This window comes from Halichoeres trimaculatus, unplaced genomic scaffold, assembly GCF_033239565.1.
Source record: "Halichoeres trimaculatus isolate MK-OKI-2021-1 unplaced genomic scaffold, fHalTri1.1 fHalTri1_scaffold_17, whole genome shotgun sequence".
Taxonomy (NCBI): domain Eukaryota; kingdom Metazoa; phylum Chordata; class Actinopteri; order Labriformes; family Labridae; genus Halichoeres; species Halichoeres trimaculatus.
In genome coordinates, this window is record NW_027437195.1 from 14,573,320 (window position 1) to 14,593,131 (window position 19,812).

Consider the following 19,812-nt stretch of genomic DNA (forward strand, 5'->3'; position numbering starts at 1 on the left):
CATTGTAACAATCATGGAGCTGCACATTGTTATTGTTATTTTGGGACTGATGTAATTGAAACACGAGAAACAAACCATTAAACTCCTGTCAGGAAGGCTTCAAATCTTCATTCCCCCTCACTCACCAAGAGAAATATGCACACATACATACAGACACATTTTATCTCACATCAGCCAAAACATTTTATTCCCAAACAAAATGTTGGAAGTTTTGAACTTCAGTGCAAACTTGTAATATAAAGCCATGTCATTCTCAAAAGGAAGGGGAAAGTGTCTCTAGAGATTTCACTTAAGTCATATGTGCATCATGTGTCATATGTTGCTACATGCTGTGTTACAGCAGCTCTCTTTTCTTTGTCTGTTTCTTGTAATTTTTTATATCTCTTTTTCATCATCTTTGTATTTGGAGTGGATCATCACTTTGTATGGCTCATTTGTTGGTCATAGACACTAAACTGTTTTTGTCTTCAGTGATATTTTTACTATTTTTTGCTCCTGTGTTTGTCTGGAGATCCTACATGTAACCATGGCTGCATTGTTTACATGTGAAATCAGCTGTTAGCAGCCTGTAGCATGTCAATGCTAACTGGTGTAAGGCCTGATGTTTCCCCACAAGGTGAGGAAAAGGAGGTGAGGACGACGTGCTGGTTCTGAGGTGTGAGCTAAGAAGTGACAACATGGACCTGTCCTTCCATACATCGTTATTGGGAACGTAAGATCTATCTCCAATAAGATGGACGAGCTAACTGTGCTAACCCAGCAACAGAGGGAATACCAGAGGGCAGAGTAGCATCATGCTATTTACAGACATGGCTAACAGAGCTAACATCAGATACCAACGCCACATTGGAAGAGCTTCACCTGCTGTGAGCAGACAGGATCCAGGAGACAGAGACTGAACAGACCTTTGAAGAAGCTCAGTCCTGGACCCTGTGGAGGTGGAGGCTGGCTGAACTGGACAATGATGGACAAGCTGTCATCATCTATTTTCTTATGGGCCTTTTTGCACTTTCTATACACTTTCTTACTTTTGTTTTCTTGATTGCTGCTGTGAATCCCCCTGAATTTCAGGGAACCAGGAATAAAGCATATAAAGGATAAGTATTTTCTATTCTATTTTCTATTCAATATTCAGACACACATGCTAGAAAATCAGTAGACTGAAAGGTGTAGAAATCTAAAAGTACTAACTTCCACCCTTGCCGCTCTTCTCCATGCGGTACTGATAAATGTGAAGCGTGAACAGCATGTGGGAGTTACGTCGCTCTTCCTCATCCACGTTGGGTCTGCTGGTGCTGCGAGCGGCAATGGCAGCATCCAGGAAGAAGGCCGCTTTCTCTGCTGTTGGGGCACGCAGCTCACTCTGATTCTGGAGCTGCAAGCAGAAGGCAGAAGACAGGGTTAGGGTGAGGGAAGGAAACCACATGGGGCTTTAGAAAGAGGATATATGTTGAAGCGATACCAGGAGGAGAGGGGAGCTTGCTAATTGGACCCTGGTACACATTCCAAGCCCATTAGATTGGGTCTCAAGGGCAATTTAAACAGCAGATATGCACATACAGGGAAGAGGATTAGGGTTTAGGTGATACTGGAGCAGGAGGTGAGGGCACTTTACTCACCACAGATGTGATGATAGTGAGGTAAAAGACAGAAAGAAAGGAGACAGAGGGAGAGGAAGCAGAAGCATCACAAAGGGAGCCCAAAGACCAGAGATGATGCCTGACAGAGCCTTTGAAGTCAGAGTCCATACAGACCCACCTTCCCAAAAACATCATCTGACAGCAACACCTGTGAGTGCCATCAAACCATCGAGTCCTCCACCATCCCCCAATAACAGCGCTATTGTGCTGCAGAGGGGCCAGCATGAACACACGGGTAATAGATGCTGATGGATGCTGACAGCAGAGTCAATACAAAGGTAAGAAGAAAGCCATCAATACCACAGACGGGCTTGAAGGAAATATAGAGCAAAGGATTTCAGCAGCAGGTAAGTCCTGGGAGATAAACACGCACACACAAACAAGCACTCACATTAAAAAGTCAAAACTCTTTTGGAGAGGAAGAGGTAGATCACAGACAGACAGAGATCAATACTCACACAGACTAAGACCCTATAACACGCAGAGAAAATAAAAGGATCAGGGAACAAAGAAAAATGTGAAGGAAGTGGAGTTCTCCTTACTTGAGTGCCACAGATGGGATCCTCTCTCAGGTGGATTCCCGGGGACTGGCCCTCCTGCAGGCTGCCTGTCGACACCTCAGACAACAGGTCCTTCAGCTCCTCATCCTTCCCGAAGATCTCCACCGCAGACACTCGGACAGAGAAGCGTGTGCCAGTCTTCTCCTTTCGCTCGTTGATGAGCTTGAAGAGCCAGGAAATGGCACAGGGCACAATGCCGAGGCTCTGAGTGGAGCTGTCTTTGCCAATCATGGTGTACGTCTTGCCTGGGGATGTGTGAACGAGAGGGGGATGGAAAGTGAAACACAGCCTGAGTATGCAAGCCAGGTACAGTCGCTTCACCTTCTAACTACTCTGACTTCTGTTAACAAGCTGTCTGAATGGTAAAAGCTGACAAAAAAACAGCTTGTGTAATGTACTGAATTGTAACATACTTTATTTTCCAGTGGTTTTTTGTTGAAGCACAGCTGATGAGAAAATTGATTATGGTTGATGAGGGGCTTTGAAGCAATCATCTTGTGCATGCTGAATGAAAATGTACTAATCCAAGGACTCATCCCACAAGCATGATTCTGGAGAGAATTACAGGTAGTGGAAGCAACGGCTAACAGGGAGTGAGCCCATCAGCCGGGGAGCACTGGCCAGACCAATTAGAAAGATTTTAATTACAGACTTAGCCCTGAAGCCTGCATGCAGCACTCTTCACCCCTCGCCCCCACCCCAGACTCACTACCCACTGCTACCCTCTAGTCCCCTCTTCCTTGACTCACCCCAGCGCACAGCTAAGCCAATTGTTGTACATCAAGTGTAGCTAACAAAGAGCAATGAGAATTTTCTTTGGCTAACAATGGCTCTCTTCTAATCTCTTGCCAGCGGAGGAGCTTACCAAGCTTCACTTGACCGAAGCAGAAGATGCAGCCGTCTGCACCGTTCACCACAGACTGGATGACCTCGGCTACTGTCCCTGAGCACACCTCAGCCTGTGGAAAACACACAAATACACCCCTTTATAGTCACTTACAATCAGCCACATGAAAGAAATAACATGGTGAAAAAAGGGCACAGAGAGGACAATGACACTTAACAGATATTCTCTGCAGCAAAGAGTCATTCAGAACATTGGTTCCACCAAATCCCATTCATACTTTCAGTATTTTTCATCACTCAGGAGTGTTTATGTGTGCTGCAATGTGTGGCTCATTTTTGCAATCTGTTTCAGCATGGCTCCTCTGGGGCCAGGCTTCGGCAGCAGAGGCCCTCCTCCCATACATCACACAGCAAACAAGGCCTCTAACAGCAGAACAGCTTGCTGTTACTGTTAGCCACCAGCAGTGCTGTCCCAGCGGCACAATCTAGCAGCACTGGCCTCCGCTCTGCAGCAGCAACATTTAGACTCCAGCTATCAGCAGCTTACTCACAGATATACTTGCTCAAAGTAGGTGGTATGGTTGAAGATCTGAGGCTTTCGCCGCGACTGGAACGCTGTCAACAGCAGTGATGACAACCTCGCCTGCCCTCATTGCTATTTATTGTTTACAGCACCACAGGGAGAAGCAGAAAATACTCGACCTCACACTTTTGGGAAATTTTGTGCTGATTGACATATCCAATCATTCCATTAAAAGACTTAGTGTTTGTTTAAAGCTAGAGAGAAAGAGGAGAACTGGTCTGCTCAGAGTCAACATACAGTAAACATGCTGCTGACCTCTGTCTTTGATCTCCGTGGTTACGCCTGCAGTGGGCTGCACAGAGCCGCACAGGGCTAAGGTTAGATATAGCTCTTCTATGAAAGGAGAGGTTACATATAACTGCAGTGGATTCAAATCATTCCCCATGGGGCTTAAAAGGCCCAGCTGTTAGACCCACACTGGTAAGAATGCCCCCTGACCCAAGACCGGCATTTCTTCTCTAAGCCCTCAGCCGCACCCTGCAACATAAAGATGTCCCCCTGCTTCTCACAGGCTGAATTCCTTCTTGACACCTTAAAAAAAACACTCAGAGAACCACAAGCCCTGCTGGCTCTTACTTGTGAGGCATCCTGGGTAAAAACAGCATCGAAGGCGAATATCTTTGGGACGGCCACTGTGGCGGATCTCCTGTGTCCTGAACCAGAGTGTGGGCTGGATGCAGGGTCGTAGAGGGTCAGCTGCTTCTTCCTGCTGTCGACTTTCAGAAAGGACTGAGACTCTGAGGAGTCCGTAGCCTCCAGAGATGGACAGATACGCATCATCACTTTCACCTAAACCACAAAGGACAGAAAAGGGGAAGACAGAAATAAAAGTGGATCAGAAGCGAGAAAGGACAAATCTGGCGTAGGGAAAAACTTACTATGACACTTAACATCTTCTACTTGCGGTGCTTTCACAGAAAAGCAAAAGGACTAAACCCCAGGCGCTGAGATTATAGGTTAGGATCCATACTGAGCCAGTGGCACTGCTTTTTGTATTTGTATCACGTCCACTTTGTCAGAGTTGATGGACACTGAAGGTTACCATAGAAACCCCCAGTCTCACATCGACTGGCGAACCCAGTGGGTCAACACATCGCCTAATGGTGTCAGCTAAAGGCAGCAAGGTGTGTATTGAAAATCTAAGCAGAAAATGGTGGAAATTAATGTGTGAAGCGCCACGCTGAGGGATTATCCCTCAGGCGGGGTTTGTTTTTTCTGGACCGGGAGCGGCTCGCCAGCGTGAAGTGAAGGAGCATATGGCCCCCCCTCTTTTCCACCTACACACTCTTCCTCCTTCTCCTCCCTCCTTTCCTCCCCTCCCCTCCTCTCCTCTGTTGCCTGGAAAAATGGCAAACCCACCCTGTTGCATTCTGGGGCTGGACATACATACAGTCTTAACACATTCCACAGGTCTTGGTGGAGCTCATCGCGTCTGCATGGTGCACAAACTAAAACAGCAGTTCATATCATCCTGTGTTGATTTGGTGCTTCTCGGACAAGCCTGTTCATGTGGAACATGATCCCTGTGGTTAGTGGGGTGAGGGAAAGTCTGTGTTTGGTGGCATCACTGCAGATAAAACCACAGATATGTCACCATTTTCTGCCTCTTCCTAGCTTCCATGTTCATGTATGTAGTTTTCATGTGGGTGTGGTCATGCCTGTGCATGCGTGGCCACATGACACCACTCTATAGATTCACCTTTTGAAATTCTGACACCTCCACATTGCCATCTGACGGTCAGAAATACACCTTTAGCACGCTTACAAAGGCTCCCTGACAGTAAAGATGAACGACCCTTGGGATATGTATAGTGCTCCCTAAATGTTTAGTGTTACACCTTAGATTATATTAACTGAACACTTTCTATATCCTTCAGTAAATGTGATAGGGAAATCAATCCTGGGCCATTTCAAAGCTCCTTAGAAAAGCACCTGTGATGCCTCCCAGGCACTGAAATAAAACCTTAAAATAAACTCCCTTTCCTTTTTGACTGCTCCACTCAGCCTGGAACTCTCCTTTGTGTTCATGGCTACACAAAAGGCCCATTCTTTCCCTGACTAGTGTATAAATATTGCTACATATCCAGACACCAGCCTTCTGAAACAATGCCAATGCGCCCTTTCTTTCAGTGAGTGAATCCATCTCGCATTCTGCAGGCCAAGTGTGAACCCTGTTTACACTCTGCAGGAGGGCAGTTATCGTGACTGACGTGTGCATATGTTGAGAGAATTACATTTGCTGTGACATTTAAACTGGGCTTCCAACATGAGGCTGCTCAGGCTCAGTCTACCAGACAAGAGGCCACTCGGCAAACTAATGTCTCGGTTTTATTTATGTTGGCAGAGATCTGATACTCGAGGCTACAGAGGATTGGCTACAGTATTTTCACACCTCAGAGTCCGTGCTAATGGCCCCTGTTTCTCTGTCCCTTGATCCCCCCCAAAACCCATTAGAGGGGCTTGGCATTCCTCCACCCACTCCACCGTTTTTGAGGACAGTCTCGAGGTCAAAAGTGGAGAAGTGGAAGTGACCCACATTCAGTTGATGGAAACAAGACGTTTACTGAAGTCTGAGGTTGAATTAATGAGAAACAGATGCAGAGAAAGCATTAACTGTTCAGCGTGTTTATAATGTAAAATCAACTGTGGTTCCACAAGCAAAGAGGAGACAGGGAATGCATTACTGCCGTCATTACTTTTAGTCATTTTTCTTCGAGTTTATAAAAGTTACTCTATATCCAGTCTCCATTAAAAACTTAAAATGTGTCTGGTTATGATTGTTAGTGCTTCATGCACTTCTCTCCCTCACCCATCCCAGAATAGGTAGCTCCTCTTTAACACGCCTGATTTGCTCACAGTTTCTACCTGCTTTTCTTTTCTTGAGTGTTTGCTCATGTTGGATTATAGCTGGGATTCTTCATTGATATAACAGATAGTAAAGTCTAGAGATGTTTTTTTTATTAGGTATTATGAGATAACTAGGGATGTTCCATACCACTTTTCTTCAGAACAATACCAGTACAAGTACTCTCTCTTAAGTACTCACCGGTACCAAGTACCGATACCACTGGTACTTTTGATGCATAAAATTTCAATTCACAGTGACAGATAATTTTGATTAAAGACAGCACAGTCACTCTCCGAAATAAAACACAAAAAACTCTCTCTGAATTTATGTTTTTTCAAAATACATATTAAAAAATAATATTAAAAGGGCCAAATAAAACTAACAGGTGTCAGATTTTAAGTATTTTTTTTTAAATACAGTTAAGTGCAAAAAAAAAAAAAAGTAAACTCCTTGGTTCATTCATGTTGTCTGAACAGGACCTGCCGCAAATTTGCTGTGGTGTTAAACTGAGTATTGGCAGCCTTCACGAGTACCAATACCTTGAAAAAAGGCTGGTATCCACCCGATACTAATACCTGGTATCAGTACTAGCCCATCCCTGAGATAACTCATGTTGAGCCTGTGGCTGTCTTTATTGGCTCAAAGAAGACAACACTTCAAATCCAAATTTCATTCATCTTATTCTGTATTATTGACATTTATTCTCGCATTTTCTATCATCTGTTTTTTCTTTTGTTAATTTCGTTTCTAAGGCCAAACTCTGGCAGACGGCTGTTCACCACTGAGTCAGGTTCTGTCCAATCATCAGAGCTCATCAAGTCTATCATCCTCTGATGACAAGAGGAGACGTGCTTCTGGAGACTCATCTTGACTTCTTTTCTGTTTGTATCTGTAATGTAAGCTGTCGTTTCTTTGTCACTAACATTTCCTGTAATATTTTATCAGTGGGTCTCAGATCAACAGAAGAAACACAGACACTTCACTGGTTTACTTCAGTGATTTGGATTTTTTTTTTAAAGAAGAAGAAAAGACAAGAAACCTACTTCATTTTGATTTACTGAGAATTTATGGGTCTTAAGTTTGCAGACAAAAAAAAAATTAAATATATATATATATATATATATATATATATATATATATATATATATATATATATATATATTTTTTTTTTTTTTCTTTTTTTTTTTTTGAGGAAAACAACTTTAAACACTTGCTAGTCTAACTAAAGTTGGATCAATCATGTCTGGTGTGTTCAAGAAAGCTTGGAAATCTTAATGCTGATGAGTCTTAGGCGACATACACTGAGCAGATCTGTCATTTAATTTTAAATGTAGTTTTGCTGTTATTGCAGTGTAAACATCATATAAGACACATGAATAAAGTGCCATCAGATTTCTGCCAGTGAGATCCCATGATGCATCACACACCTGGATCTGCTCAGGACTTTTTTGATGCCCTTGTTGTGAAGTGCTGGCTCATTTTGGGTCTGTTTAAAAGGATTCACTAGCAGCAGTAGACTTGTTCATCATGTTAATTGTCATGAGATAATTTTAAGCTGTGATTTTGAGCTGTTCAACTAAAAATTTTCTGGTTTACTGCTTTACAATAAGTCAATCTGGCATTAGAGGCTTGAACCTATCATAAATCTTGATTTCCACATTGAAGCACTGCAGAGATGTACATTAAACTTCAGGTGTGGGCTTGACTAGACTTGTTAATGTCACATGTCCTTTTTTATAAAAGGATCAACAACATTTAAAAGTTCTCAGCCCTCCTGATACCTGGCCAGAGATCCAAGCACTTCCTATCCAGGTGGGATCTAATCTTGTTAGGGGACTTCTTCTGCTCCATAAATACAGGACGCCAGCAAAGACAAACAATACCCAATAAACCACAGAGGAAGAGGGATGTGTTTGCACAGCTTTGTTTAATGACCGCCTGACTTTCATCATCACACCCTGTACCTAAAATGGAATTAGACATCCTGCTGTTAACGTGAGCAGGGATTTATGAATTACAGTTTTCTCTCTTTCTGTGTTCAGAGACAGGAATGCTGGGCTCTCACAAACCAAGGGGATTCATGGCATTCCTTCAGGCTTATCAGACTACATCTGCGTGGACTGGACCAGACAGCATGCTGCCTGTTGACCGGTTTGTCGCCACCCTGCATTCCCCTCCTTTCACATGAGGGTCTGTGTGTGTCTCTGTGTTTGTGTGTAGCTGTATAGGTTTGTGTAGGGCGGGGGTTTGAGGCGTCTACATGTAAAGAATGCGTTTGTTATGTGTAATCTAACTTCATATGCAGTCAGTATTTTTCTTTCTTTCATGAAAGGATGTAGTAAAGCCTTGATGTGTTTTACAACACTTCCCAGACTTGAGTCTATATTTCCATTTGTTTATTCGCTGTAAGACAAATCTTCCCTCTGGAAACATAAAGTTTACTGTAGTGTAAACAATCCAGCTCTTACCTTCCCCATCCCTGGGTTCTCTTTAACTTTGGACACAGCTCGGAGCAGGCATGGTGGGGCAGGGGGCGGTGAGACCTGCAGGATCCCGCTGAAGTTGGTGGGGTAAATGGAGGGCTCCTGTGGGTGGAGCAGTGAGGGCTGGTGCTTCTTTCTTTTGGAGGAGAGGTTCAGCTTCTGTGCTGCCCTGAAAAGAGAAGAAAAACAAATTATAGATGATAGAGAAACTAATAATGCACAAATCTAATCTGATCCAGACTCTAAAAGTTAGATCAGATCAGCTCTGCTCCACTGTGTTTACAACAACCATGTGAATGTCTGCGATTTAGCTGCACAGAGCTTCAGCAGTTGGTAGGTATTTCACCATAGTTTCACCAAATACTGCGATATGTGCAAGTTTAAGTCTCATAGTTCAAACATAAGCAAATATTTTTTTTGCTCAGATGGAGTTTTCTTCCAGGGTGGTAGTACCCGGGAAAAGGTTATTGATTTTAAATGTCTACTGTGACATTTTTTGTAAGGGTGAGCTGAAAAAAGCTCTTACAAATCAAACGCTGAAACCACAAAATAAAGGTCAACACACTCCTTTTAGTCGCCTGATGAAATAGTACGCAGCAGGAGAGCTGCACTGTGCCACTACCCTCGACAATTCCCCACTCTACGTCTGCTTCCTCCTTTAACTCACACTCCCCTACCAGGAGAGATAACGCCTCACAACTCCACGTCCACTGGCGCAGACACAGCTCTCTTGTCCTCTGATTTTCTTTGACTGAAACTACAAATCTGTAGAATGAGGGATTAGTGAGCATCCACTGTCTGTCAGGAAACAAGCACAGGCTGTCAAAGCAGGGAGAAAAAGAAATGCATTCATTCGTCTTGATCAAAAAGCAGATGTGACAGGTGAGTTCAGCTGAAACACTGCCTTCTGGGAAGGTTTCTCTTATGAAAGTTAAGCAGTGAAGACAGAGTGTCTTAACCTCTTATGTTGGGACATTTCATCATTTGCTTTAAACAAGCTTGGGTTTCTGCTTTGCTGGTGCCTACACAGCCCTTTGCTGTAACCCAAGCCAGCTTTTTGACAGTCCTCTAATTAAAATCCACTGTCATCCTGGCTTCATGTCTCCAAGAGTTGGTGCAGAGAGGATAAAAGTGGTCACAGGGCCAAATGAGTTAGGCGTATGCTCCCTCTGTCTGTGAACTTCTGCAGCTCAAAATGCAGAGCAGATATCTCTGCACGGTCTGCGGGGAATCAGGCCAGACTCCGAGTGGTTCCAGAGATGGCATCACATCGCCCTGGATCAACTAACACTGTATCTCAGCTGGAAAGTCAAGGTCAGGGGAGGGAAAGTAATACTGAGAGGAAACTCAGACGGTTTTCAATCAAGATTTCTGAGAACACAGGGAGGACAAAGGAGTGGTTGTCAACACGTGGGAAGGGAGAATTTGAGTGAGATTAAAATACGAGTAGAGGATTACAGAAGAAGAAAGAGAAGAGATCCATGTGCGTCCTGGTGAGTGGGAGCTTCTAATAGCCCAGTCTGAGCTCATTAGTCCAGCTTTGAGCTCTGGACAGAACTGGGTGGGCTACTGCCAAAAAACTACAGCCCCACCTCCCAATTCCTCCGCCTGCGTCCCCGAGTGACAACCAGCCCCCCTCCACTGTACGCCCCCCTGCAGCGACAGCCCAAGAGCACAATCAGGGAACACACTGCCGGCTGATGGAATAATTATTGCATCCAAGAAGGCTACAGGAGAAGGCTCTCCCTGGGGAGCTGCCTATGTGTGATAGCATGCGAGACGGATCGTGTGACTGAAGAAAAAATGAGATGGAATAGATGAATGTGAGATGGAGGGAAAGAAAGGGGAAACTACAGCAGAGTACACGTGGCTGTGTGCGACTACATGCGCGTGTGTGTGTGTGTGTGTGTGTGAGCTGGATCTGCTGCATTCATTCAAGATAAATGCGCCCTGTCTCTCTGTTTCTCTGGCTCACTTCCTCTCTTTTACCTCATTCTGTCTCTTTTTTCAGCCAGCGGAGAATAAATCAAACATCAGGAGTCAGTGTGAGGGATAGTCAGAGCCGCAGACTGATTTATAATTGTGCTAAAACTGAGGCTGTAACCTTGAGCTTTAATTCAAGCCGCACAATAACGATGGGTGCACATGTGCTCCTCAGTGAAAGGAGAGGAGAAAAAGGAGGAGACTGCTGATTCTTCAACCTCAACCAGAAGTAAATAGAGAAATTAATTGCCTGTCACGTTCTCCCTCCTTCTTTATCTTTGCACTGCTATGATCAGTGGAGGGAAACTGGGCGGTAAGGAGAGGCTCAGATTTCTTTGCCCACAACAGCTTGTCCACCTGTTCACTCCCAGTCTCCACACTAATGAAGACGTTAGCGTGCACATGGAGGAGCTGAGCGTCTGACATCAAACTGAGGAAGTTACAGCAAAATATTCACACACTTAAGACACTCTGGATGTTACAGATGCATTTCAACGTGCACTGTGTACTTACAGCTCTTTCCAATCCATTATCTGCTGTATGCTAACAGTCAAAGAACAGACAACTGATAGAGTTCAACTTTGAGGTCCATGTCTGTGTTGTCACTGTTCTCCATTACTCGCACATTTGATACGCCGGCACAGTCGCCAAGAGTCACAGAGCGAGGCGGGGCAACTCGCGAGTAAGGGCACAGGGGTCCTTTTTGCTGCGATCGCAATCATCGAGGTTCCACTTGATTTCACAGAGGTTTTTAAGAGGCAGAGTGGGCGGAGGGAGAACCAGGAGGAGGCGTGGGAGGAGGTGTAGTAGTGTAGAATGGAGCAGGCAAAGGTGGGCAGACAGGATCAGAGCCCTGAAGAAAAAAAACAGCGAGTTCACAGTGAGGTTAGTCCAAAAAGATGCTCCAGGAAGAGGTCAGGAGGAGGAGGAGAAGGGGGGGAAGCTCCTCTTCTCATGTTCTGCTAAAGGACCTCTGACTCTCTCCATGACTCCTCACGAGGAAAAGTTCAGCCTCAGTTCAGGAACGTAAAAACCCGACAGAAGCTTCTTCTTCAACTCAATGCTCCACTTCTTTTTCTCAAACAGTTCTGATTTGTCCCACACGCTGCATCCCTCAGTAAATCCACTGTGGTGTTTCTGCTGGTCCAGATGCCCAGGTCCTTCCCAGAGACTCTTTCCCTTCAAGGCGAGAGGAGGGGCAGAAAATCCCCACGCCTGGCCGGGCTGGAAGATTTCCTCGGGTGGCTGAGAATGAGGAGAATTCCTACTCCTGTTCCGCCTCTCCGTCCTTCTCCTGCTATCGGAGAAATGCTGGCAGCTGTCCTGCTGTCTCTCTCTCTTTCTCTCTCTCTCACACACACACACACACTCTCCCTCCTCTCTCTCTCTCTGTCTCTCCTCAGCCCAGCCCCTTTTCCCTCTGACTGCCAGACGAGGTGTCAGCGCTCGATTGCTGGCTGCTCGCGGCGCAAATTGCAAGTACTCTCCTTTTCTCTGTGTGTCTCTACCACACACACACACACACACACGCACACACACACACACACACACACACAAACACACACACAAACACACACACACACACACACACACACACCCCACCACACGTCACATGAATACTTAATGCATACAGGAGCCTTCTCTTCTTTTAGGGTCCCACACATCAAACAGATTTGGTTAGTATGCCTACAGTGCATGAATGCATGAGCCCAAGAGTGAGTGTGTGTGTGTGTGTGTGTGTGTGTGTGTGTGTGTGTGTGTGTGTGTGTGTGTGTGTGTGTGTGTGTGTGTGTGTGTGTGTGTGTGTGTGTGTGTGTGTGTACTTTAGCACATTTGTGTTTTTCTTAGCCTTTGTTGAAGGATGTAATTAGCCAGATGAATGAACGTGTTATTAATCATAAGGACTGACACACAGATAAGGAAGGATATACTTAATCGCAGAGAGATGGATTGCTTGAATGAGCGATGCTCTGACTTAACTGGAAAGCCGAGAGAGATTAAAAAAAAAAGAGTGGAGGCGAGGGAGGAATGGAGAGCCAGAGGACGGACAATGCACAGATGACGTCTTAGAAAGGCAGATTTATGCCGGCCAGTGCAGAGAATGAAGTCAGTCAATGGTCAAGGGTAAAAAGAGGAATGAAAGCATGTGAGTGGGTGAGCGCCGGGGTGAGAGTACCCTGTATTCCCCTGGCTGCCAATTTACCAGCAAGCCCTCTCAGCCCCCCGACCAGCCAGTCTCTTTCAAAAGGCTGCAGCATCGGCTACAGAGTGCCTACTACAACATAGCTGCAGACAGAGTGGGTGTGAGACTTTCCAGATGAAAGTACATTCAGCACAAACACACAGCGAGCACTCTCTGCCTCTCCTCCTGACACAGTGCCCCTTTTATGAACCCTGCTGGATTAAAAATGGAGGCCAACAAAACAGAAATAAAACTCATCGCTGCCTACCTTTTTGGTGAGTGGTGTACAGTAATGGAGCGCTTTGATATATCACATAACCTTTAACTTTCTGCTTGCCAAAGCACGCCTATCCTGTCCGACAGGTGTCCATATTTTCCTCTAAGGTGGGCTTTTTTGGGGGGACTAGGCAGCTGAACAGGGGTGTGTCAAGACCTTAAGACAGGGGTGGCCCAGCAAGGGGGGGGTCCACATAAATCTTCCACAAAGACTCAAAAAAATAGATGCATCATTAAATACTGACAAAAGACACTGAGATCCAGGGTCACCGATACGGCTTAGCCTCTTGCAGCAAGACTGGTTTTGAATCCAACCTGTGGCATGTCACTCCTCATTCTCAGCCAGTTTCCTGCTCAATCCACTGCCCTGTCCATTTCAACAAAAACTTTGAAAATCTCAAAAAATATATGCATATTTTAAAAAATTTTAGGTACAGTCACACTGACATGTAAACCCTCCAAAGTTGTTTGGACTCATGTCATCCTTTCTGACTGGACATGTAGCCAACCATGGGCTAAGACTGGGTGGAAGATCAGATAACCAAGGTCCCCTTTATCACACACTGCTTCTGAAGCAATACTGGAGCCTGTGGATTTTGGGAGCGACAGACAACGTTGAAAGCTTGCAGCGCAGCCAGCAGGTCTACTGATTACACTCCTCTGCCTGCAAACAGAGACCAGAAACATACCAAAAATACCAAAATCCAATGCCTAAAGATAAGAACTTAAACACAAAATCTGTAACTACTGATAAGCTACACATGATGTGAACACTGAACCCCTTTAAACCTTGGACAATGCAGCCAGGCACTGGTCTCAGCCTTATTGATAAAGTCCTCATTGTGGTTCTGAGTGTTGTGCATCATAAATGACTTAATAATGAGAAACAGGCACGGTTGGTACAGTCCTGATAGCCGCTCAGCTCCATCACTGCCTCCTTATGAACAGACCTCAGAGACAGATAATGATTGTCATATATACAAATGAGCCAGAGCAAGACAGATGTAAAATCGAGGGTCGTTTGAATTAAAAGGTCTCTCAGTGCCTTTTGTCTGAGAAAGGACGTCTAGATTTTGTCCTCTGTGACAGTGAGCTAGGAGGGAAGAGGTCATTGTCCGATAGAAAGGAGAGGCTGTGTTTACCTGATGTTTTCAAAGCATCCGGCTGTCAATACTCGCCCCGGCCCTCTTTTCAAGCTTTGTCAAATTAACAAGAGAAATTCCTCTGCCCCAGAGGATCATTAGCTGCCGCGCCCATTAGCCTGTTTGTGCAAATCTGTCTCTGTTCTCCGGGCCAGCTATACGGCTCTTTAGGTAGCCTCTGTCTGTGGCTAATTACCATGTTGGCCACATTTACCATCCTTGACGTTACCTTTCTGTGATTCTTCTTTTTCTCTCTCTACAGACAAGATAAGGCTGCTCTGGCTATTCATGCTGCAATGAGATCAGTGCGGCTGATATCGGACAGTTTTACCCCCCCAAAGTGAGTCCTGCCTCACACTGCTGCTAGTTAGCAGCGTAGTGTAGCTCCTCATGAATGGAGGAGGGAATACTGGGCTCCAGCCAGCCTCAACACCATGCAATGATAATGACTACTGCACAAAGAGTCACACACAGACATTCATAATTTATCCTGGACTTAAGGCATGTTTGAGTGGAGATCCGTGTACTAACCCAATTGTTGTGTTAAAGTCAGAAAACACAGACGCAGCAGATGTGATGATTGATCGGACCAGATGTATGCTGATCATTCAGGTAAGGTGTTTTTGAGTCACAGGGAAATCATTCAGGAAGCCCCCCTGAGCCAAAATCAGTACACACTGTCTTATTGATGGGCTGCCCTTGACTCCATCAAACCGCTCCAAAGGTGTGGTGGTAACTGTAAATGTACTCACTGAGATCACACTCTCAGAGGATAACAGAGCAGTTTCAGTTAAATCAGGAGCTGCAGACCAATGACCAGCATCCACAGCGACTTCCTACACTGTCTTCTCTTGCACTAATTTAGTTTGGCTTTCTCTGCCGACGTCAAAGCTGTGGTTCCTGGCCACTGGTAGGCCTGACCAAGCCGCTGTTCAGCTTCAGTGGTGATTAAGCAACCATGACATCAGCTCTTAAACACACACACACACACTCACACACACATTGAGGGAGATGATGTCATACTCTGCCAAGCAGCCCTGGCAGCAAGAAGGCCCACCCAGATGAGATTTACTCACCAGGCCAGGATGCAGATTATTAAGCACAGACAAATACTTCCACACAATAAATCATGTTTCTATTTAGTTACAGCTGTGTCTGCACAGGTCAAACTCTGGTCAGCAGATCCATGACCATTCATTTATAAATAAGTGTAACACACAAACACTTTAAGCTCAGGGCTTCCACGAAGGGTCAACTCCTAAAATAACCAGAAATATGTGGATTCAGGTTACCTGAGACAGAGCGTGTACACGGGGATGGTAACAGGGGAGCAGGCTGCTGAATATATAACAAAGCTAGCATCCTGTGTGGCGCTGAGGTTTAGTCTGGTGGGGAGTCTGTCTCCATGCTGAAGCCCCCCTGCAATCAAGGGACCACAGGTATAAACATTCATTTACTTTTTCTCACTTCCTCTCCATTATCCCAAACCATTCAAAACGGGTAAAAGAAAAAAAAATACGATCCTGCACATGTGGGGAATGGTTCAGCAATGCTAATAGTGGCAAAAATGTGCAGTTTTATCTCAAAGGAGTGGCTAAATAAGCTCAGGCTTTGAGATACAGGAACAGAAATTACTACTGTGCAGCTTGGTTGTATGAAAAAATCAGATTAAGATGGCTATCAACTCAAATCCAGATCTTCCCAGTCATTTTGAAAAATGTGTTTCTCCTCTTTGGGCTGATGCATTAAAATGGAAGAGAGAACCAACAGGCTTATCTGTCTGTCAGTTGAATCTTATCAACCCAGAGCTCTGAGGCTTTAAACTAACTGCCAGCCTGCTTCCTTGCCCACTCGGTTATTTTAATGGTAGACCGGGCAGGGAGCTCCTGCCTCCTGTGTCGTTTTACACAGCAGTAGTTTGCAGGAAGTGCTCCAAACACCTCCAGGCTGGGATTTATACAGTACCTATAAATCCTCAGAAACGGATAAAACAGATCCCGGCTAAATCACAAAGCAATGAGTGTGATGTCCAGTTAGCCGACATGTTTCAGACACGTTGGACCCGCGCCTTAGAGAAAGTCTCTTTGTTCCAACAAGGTGTTCAACAAGGCTTTTGTTCCGTCACTGTCTGGCCTTGGACACAAAACACCAAATGGGGCATCATTTGTGTTCTGACAGCCCGAGGCTGCACACACATCTTCACTGCACCAATCCTCAGCCAATTAGCTAAGGCCAAATACATTCATGTCACACCTGTGAACACAATGTGCTGTCAAAGAAAGGAAAGAGACGTGTTCCACCAAACACTGATGTCTTCCACCGCGACTGATTTGTCATATTTATGTCATGATGCAGATTCAGAAGATTTCCTCTGTGTAAGGCAGAAAACACACATACACTCACATACACACACACAGCTTTCTATAAATAAAATCCTAAATTCTACCCAGGCTTCTTAAATCTGTTTCGTCATGGTATCCTCAAAAGTCCTTTGAAACGGTGTGTCGACTGAGGTGGAAAACGGGGGAATTAGGGCATCCTCTGGAGAGTAGCTTGAATAACGGGGATCATTTGAGCACAGGGGAAGAAAGAAAAGGAGTGCAAGAAGGGACCGACATAAAAGCAGTGCTGAGGAAATGAAAGTGATAAAAAGAATGAAATATAAAAGAAAGAATCTCCAAATATAGTCTGTGAAAGGAAGAAGAAGAGGAGGCAGAAAGAGGGGGAGCTGCAGGGGTGTAACGCAGAGTCTTCTCTTCGATCAGTGGGCCTTGGCTCTGTGCCAGCGAGGCGCTGTCCATGAAGAGGTAAATCATTTTCTGCCTGAGAAAGAAACAGGAAAAAATGATCGTTGGGGATGTGCCACTGCCAGCTTGGAATTGCTTTATTCCCAAAGATGGGAATCCCCAGTCGGCCAAGAATAAATGGAACAGTTGGCATCAAAAAGTGAAAAAACTCATCAATATTCAAGAAAGCCTGGTTGGGTGCTACAGCCTGGTGAGCAACAGTAGATTTAAGCTTTGGCTTGTATCAACACAAAGATAGAAGACAGTTCATGAAATATCAAAGACACTTTGTCAGGCAGGTTTATTGTCTGTGCCTTTGGACGTCACAACAAGAGAAAAAAGATTCCCAAAGGACAGCTAAACTCTTAATAACGGAGGGAGTATAATTGGTGGAGAAACATGCCCTGTGAGTGTGACTATCCCTTCTTGTGGTTATACTGACATCCGGTGTTGTGTAAAGCACTGCGTCTTCTAACAACCAACACCCACGTCCCAGTCACACATCCGCTAATTCCCCCCATCCCTACACTCTAAAGCAACAAAGACCTCTCACTAAGTTAGGGGCTTAAAGAGAGCATAAGACAAAGAAAGCTAGCTAAAGAGTGAGAGCCAGGAGCTATGACTCTTAACTTTAGTTTGTGTTATTGTTCTCTAAGTATTAAGGAGCATATTGTTAATTTATCGGCTTGAACATTAGGCCACTGAGAGGGGAACACAGCAGAGGGCATGAGCTCTGCAGGTCTTATTTGTAAGTCAATGAGATAAAGAGGCCACTTTAAGACCCCTGGAGGAGAGAATTGGACATACCTGTTAGAGGAGTCAATAGGTCCTCGAAGGAAAATGTCCAGCAATTGACCCCAGCTAGTTCAGAACAGCTTCAAGTAAACTGCAGCGTGGGATGCGAGTGAATAAAATGCTCTGCTATTACATCAAATTTGTTTGGGCAGGGAGAATAAGTCTTGGGGGAAAATTCCCTTTTCCCTCTTCAGCTGATGGGTGACAGACGATAATGAAGACATCTTCTCCGCTGCTCTACAGACTGCAGATTCCCCACTCCTGGCATTGCTGACAGAGATTAACAGCTGCTTTCATCTCTTCTAGGCATTTTCACACTGCACCTCTGCTGCTCACTGCTTCAGGTATTCTGCTTACACTCCTCTCCCCGGCTGAGGAGAATCTGGAATAACTTCCCGCCCTGAATGCACATTCTGAACTCTTATTCACCCACCATCCCACCCACGTCTTCCCCTGAAAACCTCAAGAAGGCTGTCCTGCTCTGAGGAGGCCAAAAGAAATCTTGGCACTTGATTTTCTGTCTCAGAAAACAGTTCAGCACTGAGTTGAGACACACTGTTTGATATACGAGAGACAAATGAGAGCAATCATTAACATGCCTCTCTGATTAAACACAATGTCCTCTTGGATTAGTACAAAACACCATCTCAGAATGAAGTATAACTTCAGAGAATGATGAGTGTATCCGAGGCAGTCAGAGAGGAAGAAAGCCAGAGCACTTCTCTGCTCTTCTCTGCTTCATTAATCACTTGCTGCCAGAGTAAGACACCTAGCGATTATTTATTTGCACTTCTCCTCACAGAGGCTATCACAACAAACAGGCCTGCAGGCTGTGGAGAACATTTGGGAGTGATTAATCAGTGGGCTGTCCAGAGAGACAGAACACAGGGGGAGTAGGTTTCTTACATGTGTTCCCTAATCCTTCATCTATATTCAAATCAATAGAAAAGAAAGCAAAAGAGGGGTCCAAGTCAGGTGAAATGAGCTGCACTGTCAAAAAGCTGGCTGTGATCTGGAGTAGAGCAGTTCTAATATGATCACACCTTGCTGCCTTATGTTAGTAGCGGACATGCTAGTCCACAAAGCTATCAAATATTCTTTAATTCAGCAAAAAATCAGCACATTTCTTCTACTTAAAACAGCTTATATAGCATTGTTATTAAATTGCTGTCTCCAGAAATGACTCTTTTGGAGTATAACAGAAAAAGCACAAAGAACAGCTCTATTGTTAGCCTAAACCACAACTTAATTTAAAGCTAACATCATGTCAGAAGTCCTTGTTTGTAATGAAAAATTTTAGCTCTGTTTTTTTTATTCAAATCAAGAAGATCAAAATTACTTTTAACACAAACAATAAGGTTTCGGTCATAAATTAAGTTTAGTCTGGTGCTTTTTACCAAACACAGGCTGTTAAGAAGAGCTGCTAGCTAACCTTTGTAAAGCTAAAGCCAAACATGAATATGGGAACTTAGCTCTGTTGTTTGATGTGGTATCAAGTAACACTAGAATACCTGACACCGCAACAAAAACTTCTGGATCCTACCCATATTAGCCAATATATCAGTTATATATCAAGTCTGGTGTAAGAACTACTTAAACTGCTAGCTAAAAGTGTAAAACTAGTCAAAGACAAAGCTGGCAAAAGAGTCAGATAGTGTTTTGTCCATGATGCTGAATCTTGATGATGG

At 44.6% G+C, this 19,812-nt stretch overlaps 1 protein-coding gene across 3 annotated transcripts in view; it reads right to left on the reverse strand.

The window, feature by feature from the left end:
- The window catches only part of kif26ab (kinesin family member 26Ab), a 79,868-nt gene that overhangs the window by 7,884 nt on the left and 52,172 nt on the right, over nt 1-19,812 (reverse strand). For 2 of the 3 annotated variants that reach the window (XM_074691739.1, XM_074691740.1), the window contains 5 exons: nt 8,946-9,129; nt 4,206-4,418; nt 3,066-3,159; nt 2,183-2,445; nt 1,192-1,375 (listed from right to left, as the gene is read on the reverse strand). In XM_074691739.1, coding sequence (XP_074547840.1) covers nt 1,192-1,375; nt 2,183-2,445; nt 3,066-3,159; nt 4,206-4,418; nt 8,946-9,129 — 938 coding nt within the window. Of the gene's footprint in view, nt 1-1,191; nt 1,376-2,182; nt 2,446-3,065; nt 3,160-4,205; nt 4,419-8,945; nt 9,130-11,456; nt 12,236-19,812 lie in introns of those variants that run through there. The other variant, XM_074691741.1, reaches the window with a different exon arrangement.